General features: G+C 35.9%; 1 protein-coding gene across 1 annotated transcript in view; it reads left to right on the top strand.

The window, feature by feature from the left end:
- Nucleotides 1-26,381, top strand: part of ARHGAP15 (Rho GTPase activating protein 15) — a 340,067-nt gene that overhangs the window by 151,440 nt on the left and 162,246 nt on the right. The window contains exons 7-8 of the mRNA XM_080620957.1: nt 20,891-20,989; nt 22,853-22,979. Coding sequence (XP_080477083.1) covers nt 20,891-20,989; nt 22,853-22,979 — 226 coding nt within the window. The remainder of the gene's footprint in view (nt 1-20,890; nt 20,990-22,852; nt 22,980-26,381) is intronic.

Here is a 26,381-nt window from a genome sequence, read left to right on the forward strand (position 1 = left end):
TTTTTTAAAGTCACTGAATGTGAGCTTGCCAGACTAAAAGAGATTGTATTTTTATTTTTGTCTTTATTTTTATTCTTGTCTGATGTTTTAATGTTGTTGTTTGTTTTATTGGTGCAGTGCTGTTTTTCTGTACATTATTCAGCCAGTACAACCCTCTTGGCCGTATGATCTGAGACTTATATATATTTTTGTTAAATTGATGCCTGCCCTTATTTCAATCTGCTGTGACTATACTGCTTGTTCCTTTACCTGTATATTGATCTGTTTTATTTTATAGGGTAACTATACTAAAAGCACTGTTGGTTTTGATTGTCTTTTTTTCTGCTCACATGCTGGTCTGTTCTTGCCATATTGATTTGACTTTTTACACATTGTTTTGCTTCTACAATAGTACCCATTCACCAGCTTAATGATCATGGCATTGTATAGAGTACAGTATACTGGCTTGTTAAATAATTTCCATCATACTAATTTTCTACTTATATGTAGTACTAACCTATTTTTACTGTGCCACTTTGAAAATTGTCTTTGTTTATCCAAAGCTGGATGTCCTCCTTTGCTATAAGCATCCTGATTTTCCTGTAGCTTTATTTTTAATACCCTCTTTTTTGGTTTCCCCTTCTCTCATGTCCTTCAGATTCTTTTTTTACTTCTTTTTTTTTTTTTTTTTTTTGTACTTTTACTATGCTTTAAAACTTGTGAAGATGCTTAATTTTAGTGTTATGAGCTAATCTGCTTAAGCATACATCCTCAACTTTTCTTCTTCCTCTTTGTCCTGACACTTGAGAATGATGGTATCTTGATCTAAGACCTTCCTTGAATTTTTATTCTGTTCTAATTTGTCCTTTGAATGTTGTTATTGGCACAAGCTGAGAAACCTGGATGCCGGGGCTCCATGTTTTTATAAGTTGTTGTATATGTTATGCATTACTTTGTGTCATCAGAATATGCCACTGCTTAATTGGTCTTGGGGAGGATAGAGAAGAGTTGGGTATGGAGAGGTCTGCAGTACATCTGGTTTTCAGCCTTGGGAAGGGAAGGGAATAAAAAGGGGGCTTTCAAAGGGAGATGGACAAAGGGAAAGCTACGAGAACCTCTCTTTTCTGGGAGGAGGCTGAGGATGCAGCACGGTGCTTGAAACTACATCTTCTGCTGAACATTTGGTGGCAGCAGGAACTAAATTGCTCTTAAATTTCTTTGCAAATGGTGTCTTCAGTGTTATTATCTGGAATATGAACAGTTGATTTTATAGGCAGTTGTAGATGTGATCCATCCTTTCATAACAATGTTTTTGTGATTAATATTTTTATATTTTTTTCATGTTTTAATTTCTCTCACAAAATTTTGTTAATCAGAAATCATAGCCATGTTTGAGTGGTGAAAAGCTGAACTTTAATGTACAGAGCTAGTATTTATTTGGAGATCAGACTTTCCTCACGTATTTCCAAACAAAGCCTGATGGTTGCCTACACAGAATTATAGGTATTGTTCTGACTCAAACCTGCAGTTATTAACTCTTTGTATGGCCTAATGGGTTTCATTCCCACCTCAATTCCACCAGGGAATAATATAATATAACACTGTCCTGGGTTCAGCAGCAGCAGTCACTTTTTCTCCTTCTTAGTAGCTGGTGCAGCGCTGTGGTTTTGACTTTTGGCCTGGGAATAATACTGATAAAGCTGATGTTTTCAGTTACTGGTCAGAATGTTTACTCTGACCAAGGATTTTGTGAGTCTCATGCTCTGCCAGGGAGGAGGAGAAGCAGGGAGGAAGCAGAAACAGGACACCTGACCCAAACTAGCCAAAGAGGTATTCCATACCACAGCACGTCATGCCAGGGGATGTAACTGGGAGTTACCCGGAAGGGCACGTCCCTTTTCTCTGTCGGGCTCGTTTCCGACGGGTGGTATTGTATTCTCTTCCCTTGTTATTTCTCTTATCATTATTATTATTGGTGGTAGCAGTAGTGATTTGTGTTATACCTTAGTTACTGGACTGTTTTTATCTCAACCCGTGGGAGTTACATTCTTTCGATTCTCTTCCCCATCCCTCTGGGGGGGAGGGGGAGTAGAGTGCGTGGCTCTGATTTACGGCCTGAGCTTAAACCACGACAAACACCTAGTATTAAAATAACCAAGTTAACCAAGTTAGAGGCACAGCTGAGTAGGGCAAAACCTACTCTGCAAGTATAGCGGATAGCTTGACTGACAGTGTAGAAATTTGGGATGTGCACGATCTACTCAGTTCATGTGACATGATATGGAAAGGAAGTCTAGGTTGTTGACTTTTTTTGTTTCTCCCCTGGTTTACAAAAATGCAAAATAGCAAATCTAATAAGTTAGTTTTTATGTGTACTTTGGCCATGAAGCAAACTTTTCTGAAATATGTAATGAAAAGTGACATCACACTCAACACTATCCTTTTTTAAATTTAAACTACCCTGCCTTGCATAATCAATTACTTACAGAAAATTGTAAAGCCCTTAACATTCTGAAATGGTTTCTGGCATTTAATTATATAAGATTTTTGACCTGGCTAGGCAGATAATGTTAACACAGCTTTAATACTAAACAAGACTGAACATGTGTGTGCTTGACTTTTATTAAACTCCTACTGAAGAAACAGATTAATTGGAGGCTGATTCATTGGTGAACAGGCGTTAAAGACAGAAGGACCTTCTCACATTTTGTTCTGTTACCCAGGCTTATGCCATCTCAGGTTGGCAAGGAGATCCCAAATGTAGTGTTTTGAAATGTAACTGAAAGAAATTTTAGAATAACAGGTGCAAAAAAAAAAAAAAAAAAAAAAAAACCAACGAAAAAATCCCTCCACAAAAAAACTCACCAAAACCAAGCCCTCTACACACACACACACACACAAAAAAAAAAAAAAAGGAAAAGAAGTGAGCCATTTTCAAAATGCAGATCTGATTCCTTACTATTCTCTCTTGCCAAATGACCACCTGACACCTCACTGACACAGGTATTGCCCAGATAGATTTTCATTAGTGATATTAAAAGTGTAAATGGGATCATGGGAACCAGCATCTGTTGCAATGATTTCCTACATGATGATTATTATTTCTCACCCAGTTTTAGAAAAATTTTTAAGAAGATGTGTACTAGCTGTGATTGATTAAACCACTTCAGTTTAAGCTCAAAGCAAATTGAACAAGTCCTTCTTAAAGCTCTTATTTAACAGTGCTTTACATTCATCTGTAAAATCAGAGCTTTTCCTGCCAGCATCCTCAGAATAGCCCACTTCCCACAAGGTAGCAGAGGTTAAAAATAAAATGGCAAGAAATCTGTGGCAAAGCACATGTGAGATTAACGGGGTGAACGTACTGGAGTGGAGAGCTGTTTTCTTCTAAGCTCCTCGTTCTGTCACACAACCCCCAGTCTGGAAATCTAACACTGGCACTTTTGTACAGATCGGTTTGTTAGCGATTTCAGATTTTAATTCAGCACCCTCACATGATTATTACTGACATCTCTTTTCTGTAATACTAGGAGTGAGAGAACGTGCATAAACAGATTTTTTCATGAGGTAGGTGGTGGGCAATTTTGAAATCAGAACCCGAAACTTGAGAGAAATGTGCTTGCTTTCAAGGTGTTTTTCTGGAACTAAAAAAGGAGATGGGAGCTGGGGGATTCAGTTGCTCTCTTCTGTCTCCAGGTGGAATGCTGTGGATTTCTGGGTGTTTGTGAAAAGCGGGAGACTCTCCTGGCTTTATTTGGTTCTTGTGTGAAAGTGGGAGAAATGAAATTATTTTGACAATTACCCATTGAGCTTTCCACTTCATTCAAATCTGCAGGGCAACGCTAAAGTTGGTGAGTGGGTGTGCAAGAGAGAAGCAAAAAAACAAAAACACATACTATAAAAGCAAGCTAAATGTTTGCACTGCTTCTGCCAATTAAAATCTCTGCATTTATTAAAGTTCTTCATTTTAAAATCATATATTCCTCTATCTTCATTACTCCTGAACATTAAAGATACCGGTAAAAAGCAACCTCTAATGTAAATTACTTGGAGTTAAATACATTGTATGGCTTAATTTATGATTTGGTCTATTACATTTTATGAATGTTTATTTTACCCTTATAATCCAAAATTGTAGAAATTAAACGCCAGAATAAAATTGTGAGCTGAACTGCATTCTCTCACAGGTTTATATGTACACTTATGCTTATTATTGTGCAGCAATAGCAAAAAAAAATATATTTGGGCAATTATTATTACAGCTGTTTCCAGGATTTAGGGTAAAATACCCTCTTTTATGCATTAGTTATTAGTTCATTATAACTGGCATTCTACAGGTAAGTATATCAAACCCAACATTGAAAGTGCTTGGACATTAAAAAAAAATAATAGAAGGAATGTGCTTAAAACAAGGATCATATCTAAGGTTATAGCTCAGCATATTTTCTGTCTTTCTAAATATAATTTACAAACTGATTTTTCAGCTGTTTATATTAAGTAACTGAGCTGGATTACAAAAAATTTATATAAAATACAATACATTCACAGGCAGTTTAATAAAAGTATCTCAATGTCTATATATCATAATAAACTTTTTTAATATTTACCTTGCAACAACTGATTTCTGATATTTTTTTCTAGTGCAGTAGAGCTAAATCACAATAGCTGAAATGTAAACTTTTTTGTATTTCAATATTCCCAGCCTGGTAAAAGTGTTCTGCTTGCTACATGATGTTATAAATATCAAGATTAGTTTCTTCTAAAATTACCAATGCCAGTTGCATTCAGTTTCCCATGTTCTATAGTATTTTGTTACCGATGTTCTCAGTGTAGTGAAAGGATTTTAAAATCAAATTAGTCACAAAAATCTTCAATATTAAAATCCATTTATATGTTTCCCATATATTTTAAATATTGTACATAAATCCATTTGCCTTTCTCTGTCAAGTAGTCCTACTAATTTCGCTATTCTCCTAGCCTTCTCCTACATCAACAATAACCATTTCAATTTCTTCTTTGGTACTCAGCAATTACAATTTAGGTAACTGACAATCATCAAATTGTCTAGAGCAGTGGCTAGTATATGTGTGCCTATATATTTTGCAGACACGTAAGCATAAACATATACCTATAAGTTATATTTAGAAAAAAAAAAATTCCACTGCACTGTATTTTGATGGTACAGCATATATTATGCATAGTCTTAAGAATCTTATTCAATCATAAGCTCTATTACTACTGCACCAGAAAGTAGCAATTCCTACAGTCCTGAAGTCCTTACAAAATCTTGCTTTGAACCTGTGTGTATTTAAATTCTTCAGATGACATAATTTTAGTCTGAGAATATGACATACGGCCAGTAATCCAGGATTAATTGAGCACTTATGTGCAGTACAAAACATTCTTTATATATTGACAAATATTTCTAAAAAATGGATTGGTATTTTTGCTGTTAATTGTTTCATTACTGACCTTTACCTCTGTAGACATATGCAGTTTTCATTTTTTTGGGTGAGACTTTCAAAATATTTTTTTTTTAAGTGTCCAATACTCAGTGTTAACAGTGACATTTTTACAGTCTATTCAGAAGCATATATTTCAGTCTTTTGTATCTCATTTTTTTTCTATTTATTTAAAACAACTTAGTATGGAAAATCTTGCAGATTTAAGTGACAGTGATGATGTACAATATGCATAAAATGAGCCTGTCCCTATCCATGGTGTGTATTGCTAGGGACTCCATTGCAATATTTACAGTTAAACTAAACTTTTTCAAATGAAGCAAAATTGCATTTGTTTTGCAGATTTGCTCATCATTAAATGTGAAACATTTCACATTTGTCTTTTTGAGTAATTGGCTTTTTAAAATGATAAGGTGCTCTGAACACTTGTTATGTGGATAGGTCTGACGTTGTATCCCAGAAATCCATATGCCATACAGACAGAACAGAAGAAAGATATTCACAAGCATGTCACAGATTGGACTGAAGCAAGCCAAAAACCAAAGTGCCATGGCATTAACAATAGCACCAGATTTACTGTCACGATTGCAATCTGTGCTGTATCATAGACAGAAGGAGAACTTTTGATAGGTAACACCTCAGTGTTTTTTAAATCTTTTTGGCAAATTATCATTTTCATTATATTTTTGCCTGCCATATAATATTATTATAATGGTACTAAGTCACACACGCACACACATGCACAAAGTTTATTAGCCCTTAACAAAAGGGCTGATTTATTTCCTGTGCTGTTTGTCAATGAAAAGAAAGATATTTTACTTAAGTTTAACACACGTTTAAGGTGAATCATCCACAAAAGTAGCAGGGATTTTTCAAAAATGCATTAAGTTCATAAAAATATAGTTAATAAAGTCTTAATTAATAAAATCGTAGCTGATATAGTTGAATAAGATACAGAGAAGAACAATGCACACCATGTAAATCTCAACAGCTCAAAAGTTTCTAAAGTTTAAAGACAGTAAAGAAGCAGGATTAGGGTGAAATAATTTTTTCTGGGGTTCAATCCTGACTGGCTTCATTTTCCCATTGCAAGTATGTAGATGTTTCTTTTTGACCATAAAATTGTACATTTTCTTCTAGTGTGAAAAAAAAAAAAACCTGCATGGAGCAGATTTGGCAATACTATAATTCATGTTGAGCTCTGGTAAGTGCTGAAAAAGATTTACAAACTCACAGCTTGACACTGAGCCCACATGTTGGGTAGAATGGAGAAAAATCTCTAGAAATACTAAAGAGATTTCTGGCAGCAAAGAGAGAAAGAAACATCAGTCAATTGTTTTTCTTAATTGAAAGCCACCTTGGGACCTTGTTGAAAATAATGTATCTGCCTATCTTTCCTGCAGTTTAAATTACCTGGCTGGGGGAGTTGTCCTGGGGCTTCAATATTCACAATGGGCTTTTTAGTGGAAGAAAAACACTGAAATTCTAACTTTATATGAATTACAGATTTGAAACACAGTTCATGTAGGTAGGCAATGAGAATTGCAAGAGCACAGACAAACCTACCTAAACATGAGTCTGGGTGTTGCTACTTTCTTTGCACTGGAAAGTAGGGGTTTTTTATAATTTTGGAGCATCTTCTTCTGCAAGTCTTCATAGCAGATATCACCCTTGTCTGAAATCATTGGGACTACTCATATGGGAAACGGTTGCTTGCATAATTTTTGCTCTCTACGTTGTACTTAAGTTATATTGGCAGCGCAGTTGGTGCTTGATATTCTTTGAAACGTTTTAAAGTTTACAGTGGTGCTGCTGCTGTGTTTTGCACTTGCTGCCATAAAATATCATGTTGCCACGAAATGTTGTGGGAGCTTCATTTAAATACCATGAGCTGTGCTTTCCTGCTTGGAGCCTGATGAAAATCAAGAATTACTTAAAATTTTGTTTGAAACAAAGAGTAGTAAATTTTCAACAACTTTCTTTACCTCCAGTTTCAAAAAGTTTGGCTAGTTGTATGCTGCTGTAGGTTCACTTCAGGTTGAGTGTAGCATCTAAACATATCTTCAGTCTCCACTTGTACTGATGTAGACATTTCTACAGATGAATCATCATTAGCAGCAGCTCTCACTTTCCTGGTCTTTTCATGCAATGCCACTGCTTAAGAAATGCAGAGTGGTTTGTGTAGCTAGGAAACACATGTAAAGGGGTAAAGATATAAAAGGTGAGTAATTTTTGATAGTGGCGATGTTGCTATTAGTGGCAGCACGTGTTCTTACCCATTTATCCCCCCAGGTGAGAAGGTTTGTGCAAGCATTTGATATTTGCTTTCAGACCTGGGGCTACTGCTATTTTCCACTCTGGGAAGGGCAAAGATAATCCCTGGATAAACCTAATTACAACTTTCCCTACCTGCTTGCAATACCTTTACTGTCTCACTGATCTTCACTAACAGAATCAATAATTTGTTGAACAAGTTTTCCATTTACTCATTAACCCACTTAAAGCCTATAATGAGCTCTGTATACATGAAAATGCATCTTTCTTCAAGTGCTTGTGTAGATTTAAGGGCAATGTTTCCCTGAAAAATGGAAATCAAAGCTTTTTTCTCTCATAAATGATACAGTCTTTAATAAGATATGAATTCGGAGCAAAGTTCTAAGTTTATTTAATTTTAATATACTTTTGTCCTTACATACTGCATTTGGGATCTTTAAAAAGAAGATAAATAAGACTTTTAAACCTGTATCAAATTGAATGCCTTTGAAGATTTTCCTCAACCCCTGTCATCATCTTATAGCAGTCAGTGAATTAACAGCTTCAATTCGGAAATGAAAGGCATTTATTTATTAGAAAACAGATTTTTTTTTTCAACTTTATTAGGCACTGTTCAATTTATATTGTATTAATATAATATAAAATAAATAATGAAATTTATTACTTTAACTATGTAAATAAAGAGAAAGGCAATAAGATTAAAATGGGTACACTTCACTCTCTGTGCGACAGCTCAGAGGACTCTAGAAGTAACCAGCTCACTGAAAAATCAGAAACTGCGATTGCCATTTAACACTGCAGCTTTTCACAGTAGCTCAGCACAAAGTTATTTAGCACAGGTGTTTCTGTAAGTCTGATATATTGGGAAAATTCACAAGGTTCTCCTCCTCTCTTGCTCCGTGTCGGCTGTGAAGTTGGTCCTGTGATGCAGTAAACGGGTTTCTAGTAGGAAATAGAGTGTATTAGCAAATGAGCAAGTTTGAACATAGGAACTGATCTAGATTCACTTTCTTGGATGCTAATTTTTGTAATGCATGACAGTAATGAGGTGAATGACCTGTCATCAAGCAAAAGCAGTGAAAAACGGGAATGAGTTATCATTCAGAGTTAAGCGTGAAACTGAGATCCTGTTCTCTTCTTCGATAAAAGCAGCAATCCCAAATAATATGGATATCAGTGCTGTTTCTTTGTTAAGTGAGAGTTTGATAAATATTCACCTATTTTAGTATTTCTCACTAGTTTGTTTAGATATGGTGTATTTTTGTGCTTTCAGCCTGTGTGTTTGCATTTCAATAAGAGATTAAATAGTATAATTGAATTTCTAAACACTTAAAACTCTCAGCAGTTTTTTTTATCTTTAAATTTTTAGTTCTGGCAGTATCAAATTTATGGCTTACTTTTTTGTAAGGTCATCTTCTGAGTTACTTCTAGTTAATCTTAGACATTATGAGCTTAGCTGTGATAGAGAATCAGTTTATCTGTTAGAAATAAAGGAGTGAGTTATGGGGATTATTGGCAATTCACGACAGTTTAGCTGAAAACTATACATAATTTCTCACATATTTATTATTTTTTCTTATTTTTTCATGGTGAAATGGCTGTGTTTTGACTAGTATAGCCAAAGACTTTTAAAAAAATAACACCTCTTTCTTTTTTCTGATACTGTGGTCTTAGGTAGGTAGAAAAGGTCACTAGTTTGGATTTGCTTCTGATAGGGAACGAACTGAGAGGTGGTGGTATTTTTTGGGATTTTGAGTTTGGGATTTTTTCCACCTCTAATTTCTTGATAAGGTATTATCTTCTCTTAGTTGGGCTGGAAGGTACAGCTTTCTTTTGCTGTTAGGCTTATAAGTGTTTCTGGTTCTGCTGTTAACTTATATGCAGCTCTTACTACCACTAAAATATCTTTTGTCCTTTGAAATATTTGCTCTGTGAATAAATATAAATTTTCTGCTATTTTTGTTTTGACTGATTTTCTCTTTTAACTCTTGTGACTGAAAACAGTGCGAATACTCATATTCTGAAACTTGCATATTGCTTAATGAAGTACCTTGCTGAGTCAGGGCTACCATGTTCCAGGAGATGAAAGAAAAGCACATAAGAAGCTGTACCACCAGGTTCTGCCTTGAATGTTTTTCTTTTAATCAAATTTTAGATTTATTAGCATAGCAGATCATGGTTTTGCAAAACAAACAAAGCTTCTAGTCTTATTCTTGAAAGGGTTGGGAAATGTTAATGTAATTAGTTCTGTTTATTGTTCAAACTCGCACGTTTTTGCTCATACATAGGATTAGTAGAGACAGTGTCAGCTCTTCCAGCTCTGGTCTAATGACTTAGTGCCCCAAATCACTGCGAAGTAACTTCTCAGTTTCCCTTGTCAAAATCAAGAATATGATAACATTCATTATTTTAGTGGCAGGATAACAGTGAAAGGGTTAGGCTGTGGGTGAGATGATAATACAGATTAACCTAACACTTTTAGAAACTGAAGTCTGAAAATTCAGTTTCCTAAAGACTTTCCATTTTGCCTTATAGTTTTAAAGAGTATGTTATTGCTTTGAAGATGTCATGTGCCATTGTATTAGATGAGATTGACAGTGTACATGGTATCTCTACCAACATGGTGAGAAGGGCAAGGAACATATGAGTCAGGAGTCTGTGTGGAGATGCTCTGATAACAACCCTTCTATTTCTGTGGTTTGCGTTGCTGGATAAGCACAAGTCTCCTGGCACATCCACAGTATTTGAATTGATGACATCCTTGGACAAGGAGGCCATAATATGTTTTAAAATAATCTATTTATTTCCCTGGCATGTGTACTGTACATTTATTAGTGACAAGAAGTGGAGGAACAATCATGGTGTTGCAGGGCTCCAGATAAATGTGGTCTTATGATTATGGCATGGGGAACTCAAAATCTGAAGACTCAGCCATTCTTGTGCTTGATAATTTTGTGTATTTTTAGCTTCTTTTATATTTAGATCCCTAAGTTCCTGAATGAGCTGTCACCCCAAACCTGCATTTGCCTATACTGCATCATCCCAAAGCTTGTAATAGAAATGAATATCAGGCTTTCAGACACAACATATTAGAAAAGACAGAGAGAGTCTGCCAAATTCCCTAAAACCACTTCCCAATTCCCCTCACGAATAGCAAGAAATTACTTGTTATCAGTGGGTAATTCAACCACAAACGTTATTGATTATCCAACCTCAATCTTTACAGTCTTGATGGACAGATATTTTGCAATCATTCTTTCTGTTTAAAACTAGAAGATATGATTTTTATTTTGGAAAAAACGAGGTTTTCAATTTTTCTGCATGCCACATCACATTGTGGCGCATCCCTCCAGTGTGATAACCAGAAGCTTGACTGACAGATGTCAAAGTGTGCATCATGTTCTAATACATGAGAAAAGCCTACATTATAAAAGAATAAAATCATATACTTATAAAAACTATACTTATGCTTAAAATAACATATTCACTTTTCAAGTTTAGTATTTGGTATATCCCAGTGCAAATCAAAAATGCAAAGATCTAGAGAAGATGTAAAAGTTCCTTTTTTTTCTTTTTTTTTTTTTTTTTCCTGATTTCACTGTATTTTTAAAAAACTAGTACGTTACAGAATTGATCAAAGTAGGTTGTCTGGTCTGTGAGCTGAGAAGTCAAATATTTCAGTAGTTTTTCACCCCATATCTGCTAGCAGATTAAATTCAGTTAGTGTAAGAAATTCATTGAGTTCTGAGCTATATTCTCCTTCCCTAGAAAAGCTCCCCTTAGACACCTATTGTGAAAAGATAATTTGATATTTTCATTATGTGATATTTTTAAAATAATATTTAGATTAACCTTCTGTCATTATTACACTGCTATGTAGAGTAGCAGATAAATTTGAAGGCCAGTGCATTTCCAGTGCTGTCAGTGCAGTTCCAGAATGTCTAAAGAAAAATCCCAGGATCCTTCAACACTTGAAAACTAGTTTGAAACTATCATGAGAATCTGGAGACAAAGTTCCAAATTTGTACTGATTACAAGTATGTCTAATTTAAAAAAAATTAAAAGATGTTATTAGGTTTTTAGTCTATTACCCTTTTAGGAACTGTATTTGAAATATCCATATTCTTCTGTGTATATGGTATCACTCATGTAAGTTTTTCGACAAGGTTGTGACTCCTTAGAAACCAGAATTTAAGTGACAAAAATGCATTTATCTTTGTCCTAAATCCCAACAGCATCGTTTTTATTAAAACACTAAATATTTTTTAAATAGAAATATTGCTGTAGCTGGAAATGTTTGTTTTCTTAAATGGATGTAATAGTCTTACTCAAAGCATTTTTCATCCTGTTTAGCTTTCCTAACATTTACATGCAAATAAAGATGGAAAGAGGCAAACCAAAGACGTTAGGCATTGTTTGCTCCTTGCATGCAGTGGGAGATAAGAACCATCATATTTTCCTGCCTGCAACACTTAGGAACTTGAGACAGCTGGTGGAGTATATGTTCAGATCATGGACCAACTTTGAAGTTTTGCATTATTATTAAACAATACCTGGCATGGTCATATAGCAGCAGGATATTACGCCTACCATTCAGTAGATTTTTTTTTATAGAAAGGGACCTCCTGCCTCCTTGCCCCAGGCCGCAAACCCCTCTACTGCAGAGATATTTTTTTGGATCTCTAGCAGTAGGATTCTTGTGTTGTATTGGGTTTTGGTAAGTTGATAAGGTAAACAGCTATTCTGGGAAATGACCATGTGCTCTACATGCTTACTGCACAGACAACTTCTGAGTCACCAGAAGCAAAACAAAAATGTACAAATGAAAAGAAAATGGGAAATACAATGATGAAAAATCCCATTCAGTAGTGCTGTTTCATCTCTAAGAGATGCTTTATTCAACAGCAGGTATCAATCCCCACAAGTAACAACTGCTATCAGAAGATTTGCGGGTATACCTTTGTTCAACTGCTAGCTGAATTTGTGTCAGTTGTATAATTCAGCAGATTTCTACTTTTCACACAAACCAGGATTATTATTGACTTGGGCTGGCAGGCATTCAAGCTGCTGTTCTTCTTTTAGCTATATTTCTCTATAAACATCTAATTGTTTCAAAAAGTGATGTACAGTATGCAAAAACCTGAATTCAATGCAAATAAGTGTGCGTAACTCTAAAGTTGACAGGTGTTCTCATTAGTGTAAGTAGACAAGGAACAATTCTGGAATGTTTTATAAACACTTATAATCATGGCCAAATACGTTACTATAAGTATAAAGATACTTATAGCAACATCTCTTTTTTCTCATTATGCAACCTCAGCAGTTAATGATAGGAGACATGTTTCAGTAAACGAAATACTAAAAGCCAGTACTGGCTTCTGCCCGCAAATAGTGTAGCTGTAAAATACCCTGCTACTGATGAATAAACGTCTGCCTAAAATAACAGTCAATGAAATGAAATCTTTACACGTAGCACATATATATTTTAAATATATATCTTTGCTTGTACGGAAAGTAAAGCATTCATTCTCCCTTTGGAGAATTTTTGTTTGTTACAAGGACTTATCATGTTGAGTCTCACTCACATATATCTTAAAGTGTTATAACATGCATATAAAATTGGACAGGATGACCATTCATCACTAGATATTGTCCAGCTGGTAAAACTGAGAAAGGTGGGACTTCTTTAAGAAACCATTGCCAATTTCTCTGTGTGTGGCTCTGTAGTATATATAGCTTCAGATTGCAAAGGCAATAACAGTAAAATATTACCCCAAGCAAAAACGTAGCTTGCAGTAGGTATTCATACATTGTCTTTAGTCCTCATCTGTGGAAAAAATGTGCAACTATTCCCCTACTTCCCACTATGCACAGACACAGCTGAGTTGTGTCGTAATTATTATCTCTTGCTCCTCTGCTTTGAGCCAGTTTTGAAGGTGCTTTTTTTCACTCTCTAAGTCTGGTGACTCGCATCTCCCCTGACTTTGGCTTGATGGCTGACACCCATCCATCCCACTCCCATGACAAATGCAGTGCATTTGTGGGTCAGGAGCAGAGTAGTATGGGCAGGGGGTACATGGGAGGCTACACACAGGTTTCTGACATCCAAAATGGTCATCTGCTGCTTGTCTCAAATTTTCCTTTTTGTTCTTTGCCTTCTGAAGGAAACCCTGCTATTTCAAGTAGTCCAACTGTGTCCTGCATAGGGCATAACATCAGTGTAGCAGATCAGCAGGAAATACTTCCTCCCAGTACATTCTTTGGTTGTTTAGCATAAAGTATTTGCTTTTTCTTGCCTTCCTCTTTGCTCAAACAGAATGTGCTTTCTTTTCACAGAAGAAGTAAGACCTGTACTGGTCAATCAAAATGGGAGAATAAAAAGCTGTTCCTTGAAATGAGTGAATGCATCCTAGTACCTCTGGCAGAGCACTGGACCTTCCCCCCTCCAAGGAGGCCCTGTGGACCTCCAGCCTGAGCTCCACATCAAATCCAAGGAGAAATTTTGGTATCTCAGGTCTTAATTTGCTTTAATTGGCTTTAATCCTTAGTTTAATTTAAGAAGTTGTTTTTTCTTGGAAGTTTGACCACAGACTTTGCACTGTTGAATCCACTTCAGAGACATTTATGTGTACACCCTGAATGCCAGGTTAATTTCATTAAAAAGCAATTTATTACATATAAGCAGGTTGCTTTGAAACAATGACCCCAGGAAGGTACCGAGAATGATGTGCAAGTGAGTCATACCACAAAGCAACACAATTGAAGACATATCTTATAAACATGTGGCAGCAATTGGTCTTACAGTTGCTAATATTGCAGAAGTTGTGAAAACACAGGATCTGTTTGTTGCCTCTTTGCAATGCTTGGTTTTCACAGCAATTTTTACAGAGTCAGAAGAAACAGGGTAATTATAACATAAGGTTCAACATCTTTAGATATGTAGAACATTTTCTGTTGCTTAAAACAAATATTCCCAAAGAAAGTATAAAACATTTTTCTGACTGGCAAAGTTTTTGCAGTCTATCATTTAAATTACTTAAATAAAGGGAGCTTTACTACTCCCAAAAGCTGAGAATATAACACCCGCCATGCATATTAGCTTGATCTTTTTGACAGACCAGAAAAGTGTTTGTGTGTGCCAATTAAAACAAAAATGGATCCCCAGTGGCTTGTTCCTCACACAACTTCTGAAGACTGCTATCATTGTATGCTGGGGTAACCCTGGATAAGGCGGCTATCCAAAGTAAACAAACTTTTCAAAACTTTCATGACAGATGGGGGTTACAAATGCATTTTAATAAGAGAGTTGCCAAAGCAACTTTTTTGCGATCAGCATATATTTACTTAATATCTAGCAACATTGGGAACACAAGGCAGATACTTTCTCACAAAATTTTTTAGCAAATATCATTTTTTTGAAAGATTGGTTGAAGACCTTTTCTTTCAAGCTGATATTTCCCCATCACTTCAATGTTAACTTTGCTCGACATCCAAAGGACTGCTAGATTGGTAAAGCCAGACTGTAATATGAGACAGACAATCTGCTTGATAATGAAATTTCTTTGGTAGTTATAAACATCTTAGAGCTCTTTAAGTAATTTAACTATCAGCATAACCATGACTACCTCTCTTTGATAGGCTGAATCATATAATGGGTATGAGAGGCAGTATGAATATAATGCAGCTCAATACTGATCTTTTTGTTTTATTTGCATTTTTGAATATTAGACTCAGCTCATTAGAGTACAGCACAGAGATATATTTTATTTATCCTTTCTCCTGCTCACTCATTCAGCATAAACATGGCCAAGAGACTGGATTATCTGTGAGAAAGAATGTAAGATCAAGTTCCAGAAATGCAGTTAGACTTTTGACATGTTTTTGAAAATGTACATATCCCTGTTCCTGTTTAATTCAAATCCAGTTAATTAAACCACTAAGGAGCATAGTGTCTCCCAACTTCAATTAATTCTACTTCTACTGTGGTGTGGACACATGAGTATCTGTTTTATGTGTTTATTCTCAAGCTGTATTATATTCTAATGATAGCTTTTTTTTTTAAAAAAAAAAAAAAAAGTATTTAGACAGAGAGAGAATATTCCCACTCTTCTTTCTTTATTTTCCTCCTTTATTTTTGACTCATTTCCCACTTTTCCTGTCCCATCCCGGTTGGCTGCCATGTGGATAGAGACTGGTTTGTCCTGTATTAAATGTGCTGAGTGGTTTGGTCCCATCCTGCAAAAATATCTCAGGAAAATAGAAGGGAAAGCCTAGATTCCTCTTTACTATGGGGAAACAGCATGAATACCATGATCAAAAATAAAATAAAAATTTTAAGCAAGCAAGGTGAGATAAAGGGAGCAGCGGAAAGAAGGAAGAGTGTTAGCTTTTCAGCTAGAAATTCTTCAGAGACTCACATTTTCTTTTTTCCTATACATATCAAAGGCAGCAATCCCAATGCACAGTGCAACAAGAGGAACACATTTTACTGAATATCTGCATGCACAGGTATCTGTCAATCCAAGTTTAAATCACTTAGTGTTCACCACAAGCTGTGGGAGCCCCAGGTGACATCAAAATTTAGGTTTTCTACACCAGATTCTGCATTGGATTAGCATCTGGTGGGTTTTCCATGGTCCAGAAGTGTCAATAATGCAATGCTGAACCACTGTGGAAGGTTATATGAAGCTTCACCCCTATAGTCCTGCATTTTTTCTGCATGTCCCACATTCACAGGGAGTCAATCAATATCTTTTGACACTATTTGACTGAAATAAGACCTGTGTAGTGGTTTCTTGGTGGCCATACATGAGCCATATGTGAGCCATAAGCTTCCTGAGCTCTTCACTCTGTTTCCTTTAGCTTGCTACAGGGTACAGACTGTGAAAGCTTTTTGCTGCATTTCTTCTTTCACATAGGATTCTTTAATTCCTGTATGAAGGTTTGTTCCTGGCATTGTCTGAAAAAGTTCATCACTGCAAATAACAGTTATAGCCACCAGAGATGCATGAGTACACTTTGGCGTGAATCAATAATATGATTCTGTATTTTCGTTTTGCTGTATGAATTTAATGCTCTTTTCTGTATCTCCATAGAGTGTCTACCAGTAGCGTTGTCTACCAGTAGCATTCTTAAAATTGCCTCCATCCTTGATCTGCAGTGGAATTAAATGTAAAGAATTAAAGTATCTATACAAATGTATACTGGTAAAAAACTAGAGAGATGTCATGGAAGATTTTTTTTTCACAGCAGTGCAGTAGTCCCTAGACCAGAGTTTGCGGGAAGACAATGGGCAAAAGATGCTGGGTTTATCCCATGGCACTTTTCTAGCTTTTATCTCCTGTTTTCTGTTGGTGTAGGTATACTGTGAAAGGGAATAATCTCTGAGACAGAGGTGATCCAGATGATGTGTAAAGGTTTGGAAGTCCTGGATGTACACAGGCATGTATGGCACAGTAGCATGGCACAGTAGCATGGCCCTGAGCACAACCTAGCACAGGAAAAATATATGATTTGTAGGATTTTTAAGAACTGCTGATCCTGGATAGAATCCAAGTTACATTCATGTATTATAAAATGGCAGTGGTATTAATTAGATACAGTGTCTGGTATTTCCTGGAATTATATAGGCATCCTTTTGTTTAATAACATAGGATTTTGTTGAACACAACCTTGGTACGTCATTATGGTAACATGCAAAAGAAGCTCAACTCCCCATTTGCAGCTTTTATAAGGTGACAAGAGAAATCCTTAATAAGCCACAAGTAGAATATCATAAAAAGTGTTTCACACCTGCCCCCCTTCCCACACTTTGTTGGCAGCCCGGCAGTGTATTGAATTTAACACGCATTTACCTGCAGTGAGCCAATATTTTCAGAGGATCAATGTTTAACAGCAGGACTGTACTACCGTTCTTTGTAAAACTAGCATGTGAATGGATTCAGCCTTTGAAGTGATTTTTCCAAAGTGCTATAACAAGATAAAGAGAAACCAGGCATCCTGGCTCTTCTGTAAGCAGCCTGAAGGCCACACCCTTTGCAAATAAGAGAGTTACTGTCAGTTGTCATCCTTTGAGAGTATTTATTGCCGATAGAAACACCACAATTCTGATTGGTAAGGTAATGCCAATTCCAGAATGTAGCCTTTGCAAAAATTACGACAAAGAGAGGGAATTCAGTAAATAAGTGAAGTACATGGCACAGTGGAGACTGGCAGCTCTATCTAGAACACATAATTTTCTTTTCCCATTTTTTTTCCCCAGATTTGTCTTCCATTTGTTTCTCCAGTCACTCTTTATTTCAGCAGTTCCTGATACAGGGATGGTGTGCTAGTATGCCTTAATATTGAACAATTTACACTTGTTGTTAGTTATACATCATTTAAGGCTGTGATCATAAATTGTTCAATCACAAGGTTTAGTGAAAGTTAGCATTCTTTACTGATGTCTTTTCCCAAGGGTGTTGAAAATTCGATTGTTCAAAGTGTAAATATGGTTTAGCAATCCATTCCAAGAACCATTTATCAGAAATCCTAAGGAGGTAATATATAAAAGTGGGATAGGAAACCTGCACATTAAATGGGATTTAGCAGCCAAAGCCTTTGGAACTGCTTTCCTGTGAATGACTGGAATGGAGCAGAACAAAGTCAATTACTGACTGTAATTAAGGAGTGGATGCATTTAAACTGTAGAGAGCAGTAGCAGTCTTCTTGAAACTGTCTAGTTACACTGAAGATTAATCTGAGGAAAGAAAGAAAAAGAACTTGAACTATATCTTACAGAAACTATATTTGAAATAATTCTCTTCCCTCCATTCTATGATCTGTTTTTACAGATTTGCTCATAAAACACTGATAATATATGATTATCAAAATAACACATTCAGACAAAGAAATTTTCAACATGTATTTTGCTTTGGTCTTGTTAGTAATGGAGTATCTCTTTTGCATATCATACACTACAAATGTTTATGCAGTGCTGAATACTTGTTTTTTAATAAAGCCTGAATTTACTGAACGGAAGACTGAACTATATTGTGCCCTTTTTAAGCCTTCAAAATACAGTAAATCTAATTATATATGCTGCTTTTACTTTGAAAATGTTATTCCATTTTATAATTTTAATAATGATTTGTTTATACTGGGAGAGAGGCATTAGATTGAATTGTTGCCTGTGTTTAGTCTAATTCATATCTGCATGTATACATTAATAAATTGTGATATAGTATAATACATTTTGAACCCAAACTTTGCCATGTGAGCTGTGAGAACTAGAGGTCAGCTCTTTCAACTGCTCAACTTCAGTTCAATTTTGACTAATTTTTTCTTTTCATAAAGGGACAGTGAGTGTGTGAATAGGGATTAACATATGATTGTGGACTAATAAGGGAATTAAAATTTCCCCAATAAATAACTCTCCTGTGCACATGGGGAACAATGAGGTGGCTGGAGGTCTGCTCTTAACGGGTGTGGACGGGACGGGATGAACATCTGCAGCCAGGCAGCCTCTGAGCCTGCACCGGGGATCATTCCCACATTCTCTGCAGCACTCTCACAGGATGTCTCTGCTAGAGCTGTGCTGATGGGATTTTCCCTTAATGCTAATGACTTTGGAAACCTTCCTTCCAGGCACTTCCTCAATAAAGGGAAGGTTATAGAACAATTAAGAAAACTTTTTTTTTTTTTTCCTGAAGTATTTCAGTTTCAAGAAAGATGTGTGGAGTACCCTGGCTAGTGAGGAGCTGGTTTTTTTTCTTTTATGCTATAGTAAAAACTCTTGACATAGGGCAGATGCAGTGAAGCAGTAGTGCTTCAGGTTAAGGGATTTACATAAATAGCCTGTGCCAGGTCTCAAAGGCTTTGCTCTGCTTTTCCTCACACTTTGGTCAGAAAATAATATCTGTTGTTCACTGTGTTCAGCCATTCTCAAAAAAATACCTGAAAATTTTTTGGTCCTGAATAATACCATGTCCCACTAAACAGATTAAACCTGCATCCTTGAAACACCTAAATTCAATATGCAATTCCCACATGCAGATGCTATTGAGTTACGCACAGGCAATTCTTAACAACAAAAAATAAGAAAAAACTTGTTTCAGAGCTGGCAGGAGCTGAGCTGGTTTGGACCATGGGCAGGACAAGCTCCTGACCCTTGCAAAATATAGCCCTCCATTCACTCATCTGCAAATGCACTGAACTGCTGTGCCCTGAATCATGCTTTAAGCACCAGCTGAACAATCCTGGGGCAAAGCACTGCACAGTTCTGCACCTCAGTTTTGACATCTGTAAAACGGTTGTTTTGACCTGCTGTGTAAAATACCTGGAGATCTGCTCTGGTGTATATATATGTGTGTGTATATATATATATAATATATATATAAATGACATAATATTACTATCAACATGGTTTGCAGAAGTTCAGATCAACAGAATATGTGCATGCATATTTCCACAAAATATTGTTAGGCAGTGAAACAGCATTGTCATGGGATTGAATATGCATTTGATAAATATTCCCAGTGAGTGGGTCAAAAATGCAAATCGACTCCCATTCAGGCAAACTGGGGAATTTTTTTTGTGATAAATGGGCTTCTAATTACTCTGGTACAGCCATCTTTGAAGGTATTTTGTATTATTATTATTATTATTATTATTATTATTATTATTATTATTAAATGTAAAAAAGAGTGACATCATTAATTTTACTAAAAATGGACTCTGGAATTACAGGTATATAATAAATGTGTAAATTTGAGGTACCAGATATAAAAATATAAATGCAGGTACCAGATATAAAAATAATATTGCCAAAATGGAAATGGAAACTGAAAATAACAGGAATTTATCCTCATATTGCATTCTTTTCAGGGTGCTTTGATTTACATTTGAGCTGTGCCTTGTAACACTGAGTTTCCTGGCTTTTCTTAACTTTCGTCACATTACTGTTACTTTTGCACTATTTGTGTTTGGGAGTTGCATTGCTGAGACAATATCTCATTTGTTGTGACATACTCAAAACAGTTTTCAGACAGAGGTTCAAAACTCCTCAGTAGCTCAGCACTTCAGCAGATAATTCTGGGTACAAAGGAAAAGCATTTGGGTGCGTAGAAGAGAAAATAGAAGAAAATATTCTGTCCAGTATGTGTTTTTCTTACCTATGTTTCCCATACCCTCTTCAGATCACGACAGTGTCAGGAAATGAGTTTCTCCTCCAGTCAGATATCGACTTTCTCATACTGGATTGGTTCCACGCTATCAAAAATGCAATTGACAGATTGGTATGTATTTGTTTTGGCTGTTACCTTTATTAATTAAGATGTAGCAATTTCAACTTCATTTGCTTAGGAATCTCTACAGGTTTTAGGCAGTCAGCAGCTAGTTAGAAATGCCTTTTTCTGAAGGATATAAAAATATGTATGCAAATCTATTAAAAAATGTCAGATAAACAAGGTTGTTGAACAAAAATGTCACTTGATTCTTGCCTTGAAATGGAACGCTACATTTATTTCTGAAATAACAAGGACATCGGTTTGCTAAGGGTTGTAAAAGCACACAAGCACTTAACTAACGAATTTTTGCATTTTCTGTTTATGCAGCCTACAGTATATAATCTTCAATAGAACTATTAATACATTTGAGCCTTTTATGAATTTTTGTATTACTTATTCAGAAGAATAACACTAGCAAATAATATTCCTTTGTAACTGATTGCTGTTATTCTCCCAGGAAGGCTGGGGGTTTTCTACTAGAAGTAAGCAGGGCTGCATTTTATTAAAACAGTTTTTAATTACCAAACCAGATTCAGCTGTAGCTTTTTCTTTCTTTTTTGCCACTCTCAGTACAAATTCCAAATGCCTTCCTCCTATCCCTGTCTGATCCAAGAACATGTGTTTTTAGAGGGCACTGACTTTCCTTGTTCACTGCAGAATCTAGTGAGAGAAAAATATCCCCATTTCTTGCCTTTTTTTTCCAGAGGTTTTGCTGCAATGAAATTGACAGAGCAGGCAGAGGCAGCCTCTTTTGAAAGGGTTAATCTGAACACAGCTACTGTTTCCTTAAAGAGCTACAAACATATTACCCTGAGGCTATAATCAGCCAAGGAAAGTTTGATCTGATGATGTATGTCTTCATATTGTGCATTTCATTGGGTGTGTGAGGATATTGATATCCTACCAAAGATTTTGGGGTGGAGTTTTCCATGGAGACTTACAATACTCTTCCCCCCCCCCCCCCCCCCCCTCATTTTTCAGCTAAACATCTAATAGACTTATTTTTGTCACTGAAATTAAAGTGATACAGTGGCCTCAGCATCTCTGAGTGTTCAGTGAACCACAGAATGTGTGGCTGGCGGAGCACAACTTGTAAGTGGTTAAGGTACCAGAAAGCAGGGCTTGCTCTGGTGAAGGTTGGCCCTTGCTGTGTGTGCAGGACAGTACGCCACTATAAAGTACTCGGTGACCATTTCATACATGTCATTTATTTTAGTTTTAAAACTCTGAATGATTGTTTAAAGCTTTGCTGCTTTCCAGGTGTTAGGACAGCTAAATCTCACCTGACCAAACACTGTAGGAAAAGATGTGATATTAGCCAAATATCATCTCCTTCTTTCTTTTATTTTTTCTTCCTTTCTCCTTTAATAATCCCTAATAGTCACTTTGTATGCCAGTGACTTAGATCGAGAGAAGTCCCCCCCTCTTTCCTAAGCTTAGACCAGCAGAATTCAACCCTGAATTTGTAAAGATATTTGGAACAGTTGTGTTTGCAAGAACTTTTACTGTAACTATCTAAACCAGAAAGGCAATTTAAACAACCTTCTCTTTGCAAGCATTTGGAAGTTGCCTGCAATGTGGAAATAATTTTAGTCTCTAAAGCTTAAAGAATTAGGCCTTTTGTTTTCCTCGCTTAAATGGGAATTTATCTCAGAAATTAAGACCATTCTGTCAGGGCCATAAAAGCCCTGCCATATGACAAATTTTTCATTACACTTTCCTTAAATTATATACTCCCTGCATCACTTGCTCTGTGTGTGTCTGTTAGCTTCTGATTCTGTACTGGCATTCTGTAATTTCTTGCATCAGTCTTACAAATAATAATTTTATTAAAATCATGCACACACATATACACATATACTCTTTTCCCAGCCAAAAGAACGGAGTTGTACATCGAGAAATTTGGAGTTCAAACTCAGAAGATCCTCCAGCATCGAATTACTGAATAGCTTAGACACAGAATCCAAAGAACCAAAGCCTGAACACAGAAAATCTTTAAGTAAGGCTTTTTTCTTTTCTGATTTTATTCTTGGTTTTTCTTTCTTTTTTCAATAACTATGCCATTACAGGGTGAGATAATTTTTATTACATAAAGAATGTAAGGAAGATCACTGAGAATTTTAAAGCTCAATGTGTTCTGTGCTGATATACATAACTTGCATTTAAGTAAAGATAGCTACTAGCTCCACACTTTTAAAGGTTGACATTCTCTCCTAAGCGAAATAAATTTGTTTAGGAGCAAAAACATTTTTTGAAACCATTTATTTTTAAAAATTAGCAACATGAGTCCTATGTTAATGGTCTGTTGCAGTTGCTTTGTTTTCAATTTAGTAAAATACCTCAAATTGCCAGAGTAATTTTGTCTGTTGTATATTTATACAAGGAATTGTTGAAAGACCTGTCATATCCTCTAACTGACAATCAGTGATATATCTATAATTTTATAGAAGGTAAATTCCAGGGGTCAAGGTTGATTTTTATCAGTGTGATTAGAAAAGAAAGTGATCTAAAATCAGCAGGGATGTGCTTTACTCCACTGAGACTTTCCTTTTCCAATGTGCGCTGAGATGCTCATGTTATTGTGGGCAGTAGACACAGAGGCTGGTGGTCACCTGGAATCAGTTGTTCATAATTTTTTTAATTTTGCCCTCTCATTTGAATCTTTTGTTTTTCTTCTTCATTTGGCAGGAGATTCACATTCTGCTTTGTGAACAGCTTTAGACTTGCATGCTAATATGAGATACATATAGGTACCAAAGTGCTGTGTAAGAATTTGCCTGCATGAGTTTCAGTGCAGGATCAAAGCCTTTGATATTGCATTAAAAAGACACAACATCGTTATTTTTAATTAGAATTATCCACACAATCATAAATATATGCACACGCATGCATGTGCATGTACACACAAATACAGATATTCATTAAATAGTCTCTTTTTGCAGACCAAAGATTTTTATTGTTGTTGTTGTTTTCTTATTATCTTGGAGATTTGGGTTTTTAAAAGATTTTTCTTTCTGTTATAAAATATAAAGTAGCCTGAATGTAGCTTGTGAAAAATTGTCCCAATATCTTTGTACTGTGTTGCATGGCATTTCTCAGAGGAAGAAAAATAAGACTGAGAGCATAGTAAGTTTTGAGGGTCTGAATCTGCTGTTATTGTAGCTAATAGCAAAATGCCCATAAACTGTCTCCACACTTGGGGAATTTTTATTTATTTATTTCCACTTCTCACATATCTTTAAATAAAAATTTGTTACACAAAACAAAAAAAGTGGATATGAACAAGGGAAGAGACTTAGCCTACATTTCTTTTGAAACCTTAGAGAATCCTGAATAACCTCTGTTTTGTTAAAGGCTATTTAAACTCTTAAAAAATGTGAAAATATCTGCTGTGAAATCTCACTGAATCAAAGCTTGTGTTTAAATACTGTAGATTGGAATGCTTCTAAAATATGTATTCAGAACTTCTTTTTTGGCCCCTTGAGATCAAGCAATTATGTGGAATTAGAAAAATCATATTATTCACTTACTTATTAGTAGTCTAAGCACAAACTGTATTGTCAGTTTTCTGCCTTTGGCTTTCTGTGCCCTTAATGTTCACACAAGTATCGTAGCCAGAATTATCGGCAGCTAGAGCCAAAATTGCTTTAAAAAGGCATGAGAACTGGTAATGACACATTGTTAGCAGTTAACAGGTGGTCGTTTCATTGTCCAGTTTGACTGCAGAGCACAGAGAAGATATGTGAAATATCTGCAAGTGTGTTTATAAAGTTCTTACAAAGTTTAACAATTTTATAATTTTATAGTGCTCTTGTATTATTGACTACTGCCACTGCCGAATCCAAACAAAGGAGATTTTTTAAAGATGGCTCAAAACTCCTCCAGTTTAACACAGAAGACAAGCAAGTAATGTGTTAGCAGGCCAACCCCACAACAATTTTTAGTGGCATATTCAGACAGTTCAGACTCATTTGTTTTTAAATTTTCTTCATTTTAAGTGCTGCAAAAAATGTCCAGTTTTAGAATTGATATTACTGTGTAACTGGGGTTTTTTAGTAGCACAAGTATATAAAGGACAGGTATATTCTAACCTAAATATTCCAGTAATTTGCTCTTTAATTTAAAATTGGGAAGACAGCCTCTAAAGACATAGTAGCAGGAATTTGGGTTTTATGTTTAATCTTAATTGCTTCTGCTTACATTACAAAGACAAATGATAACTCTCTATTATGGTTTGTTTTTTTTTTTTTTGAGCTGTAGACACTGATTGCATTGAAAATTAGGCTTAAACTGCCAGGCTAATTTCCAAAGTTCACAGAGTGCTCATGGTCTTGGTCAAGCAGCTTTTCAGTGGCTTCTCATCCGGTTTGGTTGCAACTCATGTTCTAATTCAAGTTTTCTTGAGCGAAGAGGAAACCAAGGATAGCCTTGGGGAACATTACCAAAATAAATAAAAACATGATCCTGCTCTCAAATACATGGAAAGAGATCACTTTTTTTTTTTTATGATGCCAACTGTTTCACTGACTTAATTTATGCAGCTAATGCTGGGTCAGAAAGAACATGATTTTCACCTTAGGAACCTCCCACATTAGAAGATATACACATTTCGTACAAGGAAACTGTCTTGTAGCACTGCTCCTTATACAAATAACTGCTGTTCTAAATTGATAATTTTTAAAATTAATGGCAGACTTCAGAATTCCAAGTAATTTAGTTGTCATTCAGACTGTAGGTTTTTGGGCTTTTTTCTTCTAACATTGCCAAACCTCCTCCAATACAAATTATAATTGGGTCTTCTAGTAGGTGGTCTGCCACGTTAATTTTATACCTCATGAAATCAAACACCAGGGTTAGACTGAAAGTAGAGATGCTCTCAAGGTGCATGGAAGGCAAAGAAAGGATCTGTGCATTGCACGGTTCCCAGAAATCATTTAGCTTTCCAAAACCCAAGAGATCTTACTGTGTCTATGGACAACAGGATCTGTCAGAACAGTCAAGCAAATTGCAGGCAAGCAAACCAACTCCACACTCTCTACTAAGCTCAACATTTCTTTTTCTGTTCATGGTCGCTTCGTAGTTTGCATTTTAGCCATCATCTGGGAATTCTGTCACTCAGGAGTGACCTCTTGTGGAAGAGCCGGGGCTGGAGTCACTATCGATTGTCAGAGGGGATCAATTCCCCTTCTACTCCCCCTTTTCTGGATAGAAATAAATGGCTTCACAGTAGGAAGAGTGCCCTTTGGCTACTGTATCAATCTGAGGGCTGCTTTTGTCAAAATGCACAATCACAAGCTTGATAATGCAATCCATTCCCAAAGCACTATATTTCCAACCTGTTCTCCATCATTTCCTTATGGCGTCACATTTACTCAGTTTATCACATTCTTATTAATATTTT

Source organism: Psittacula echo, assembly GCF_963264785.1.
Source record: "Psittacula echo genome assembly, chromosome: 6".
NCBI lineage: Eukaryota > Metazoa > Chordata > Aves > Psittaciformes > Psittacidae > Psittacula > Psittacula echo.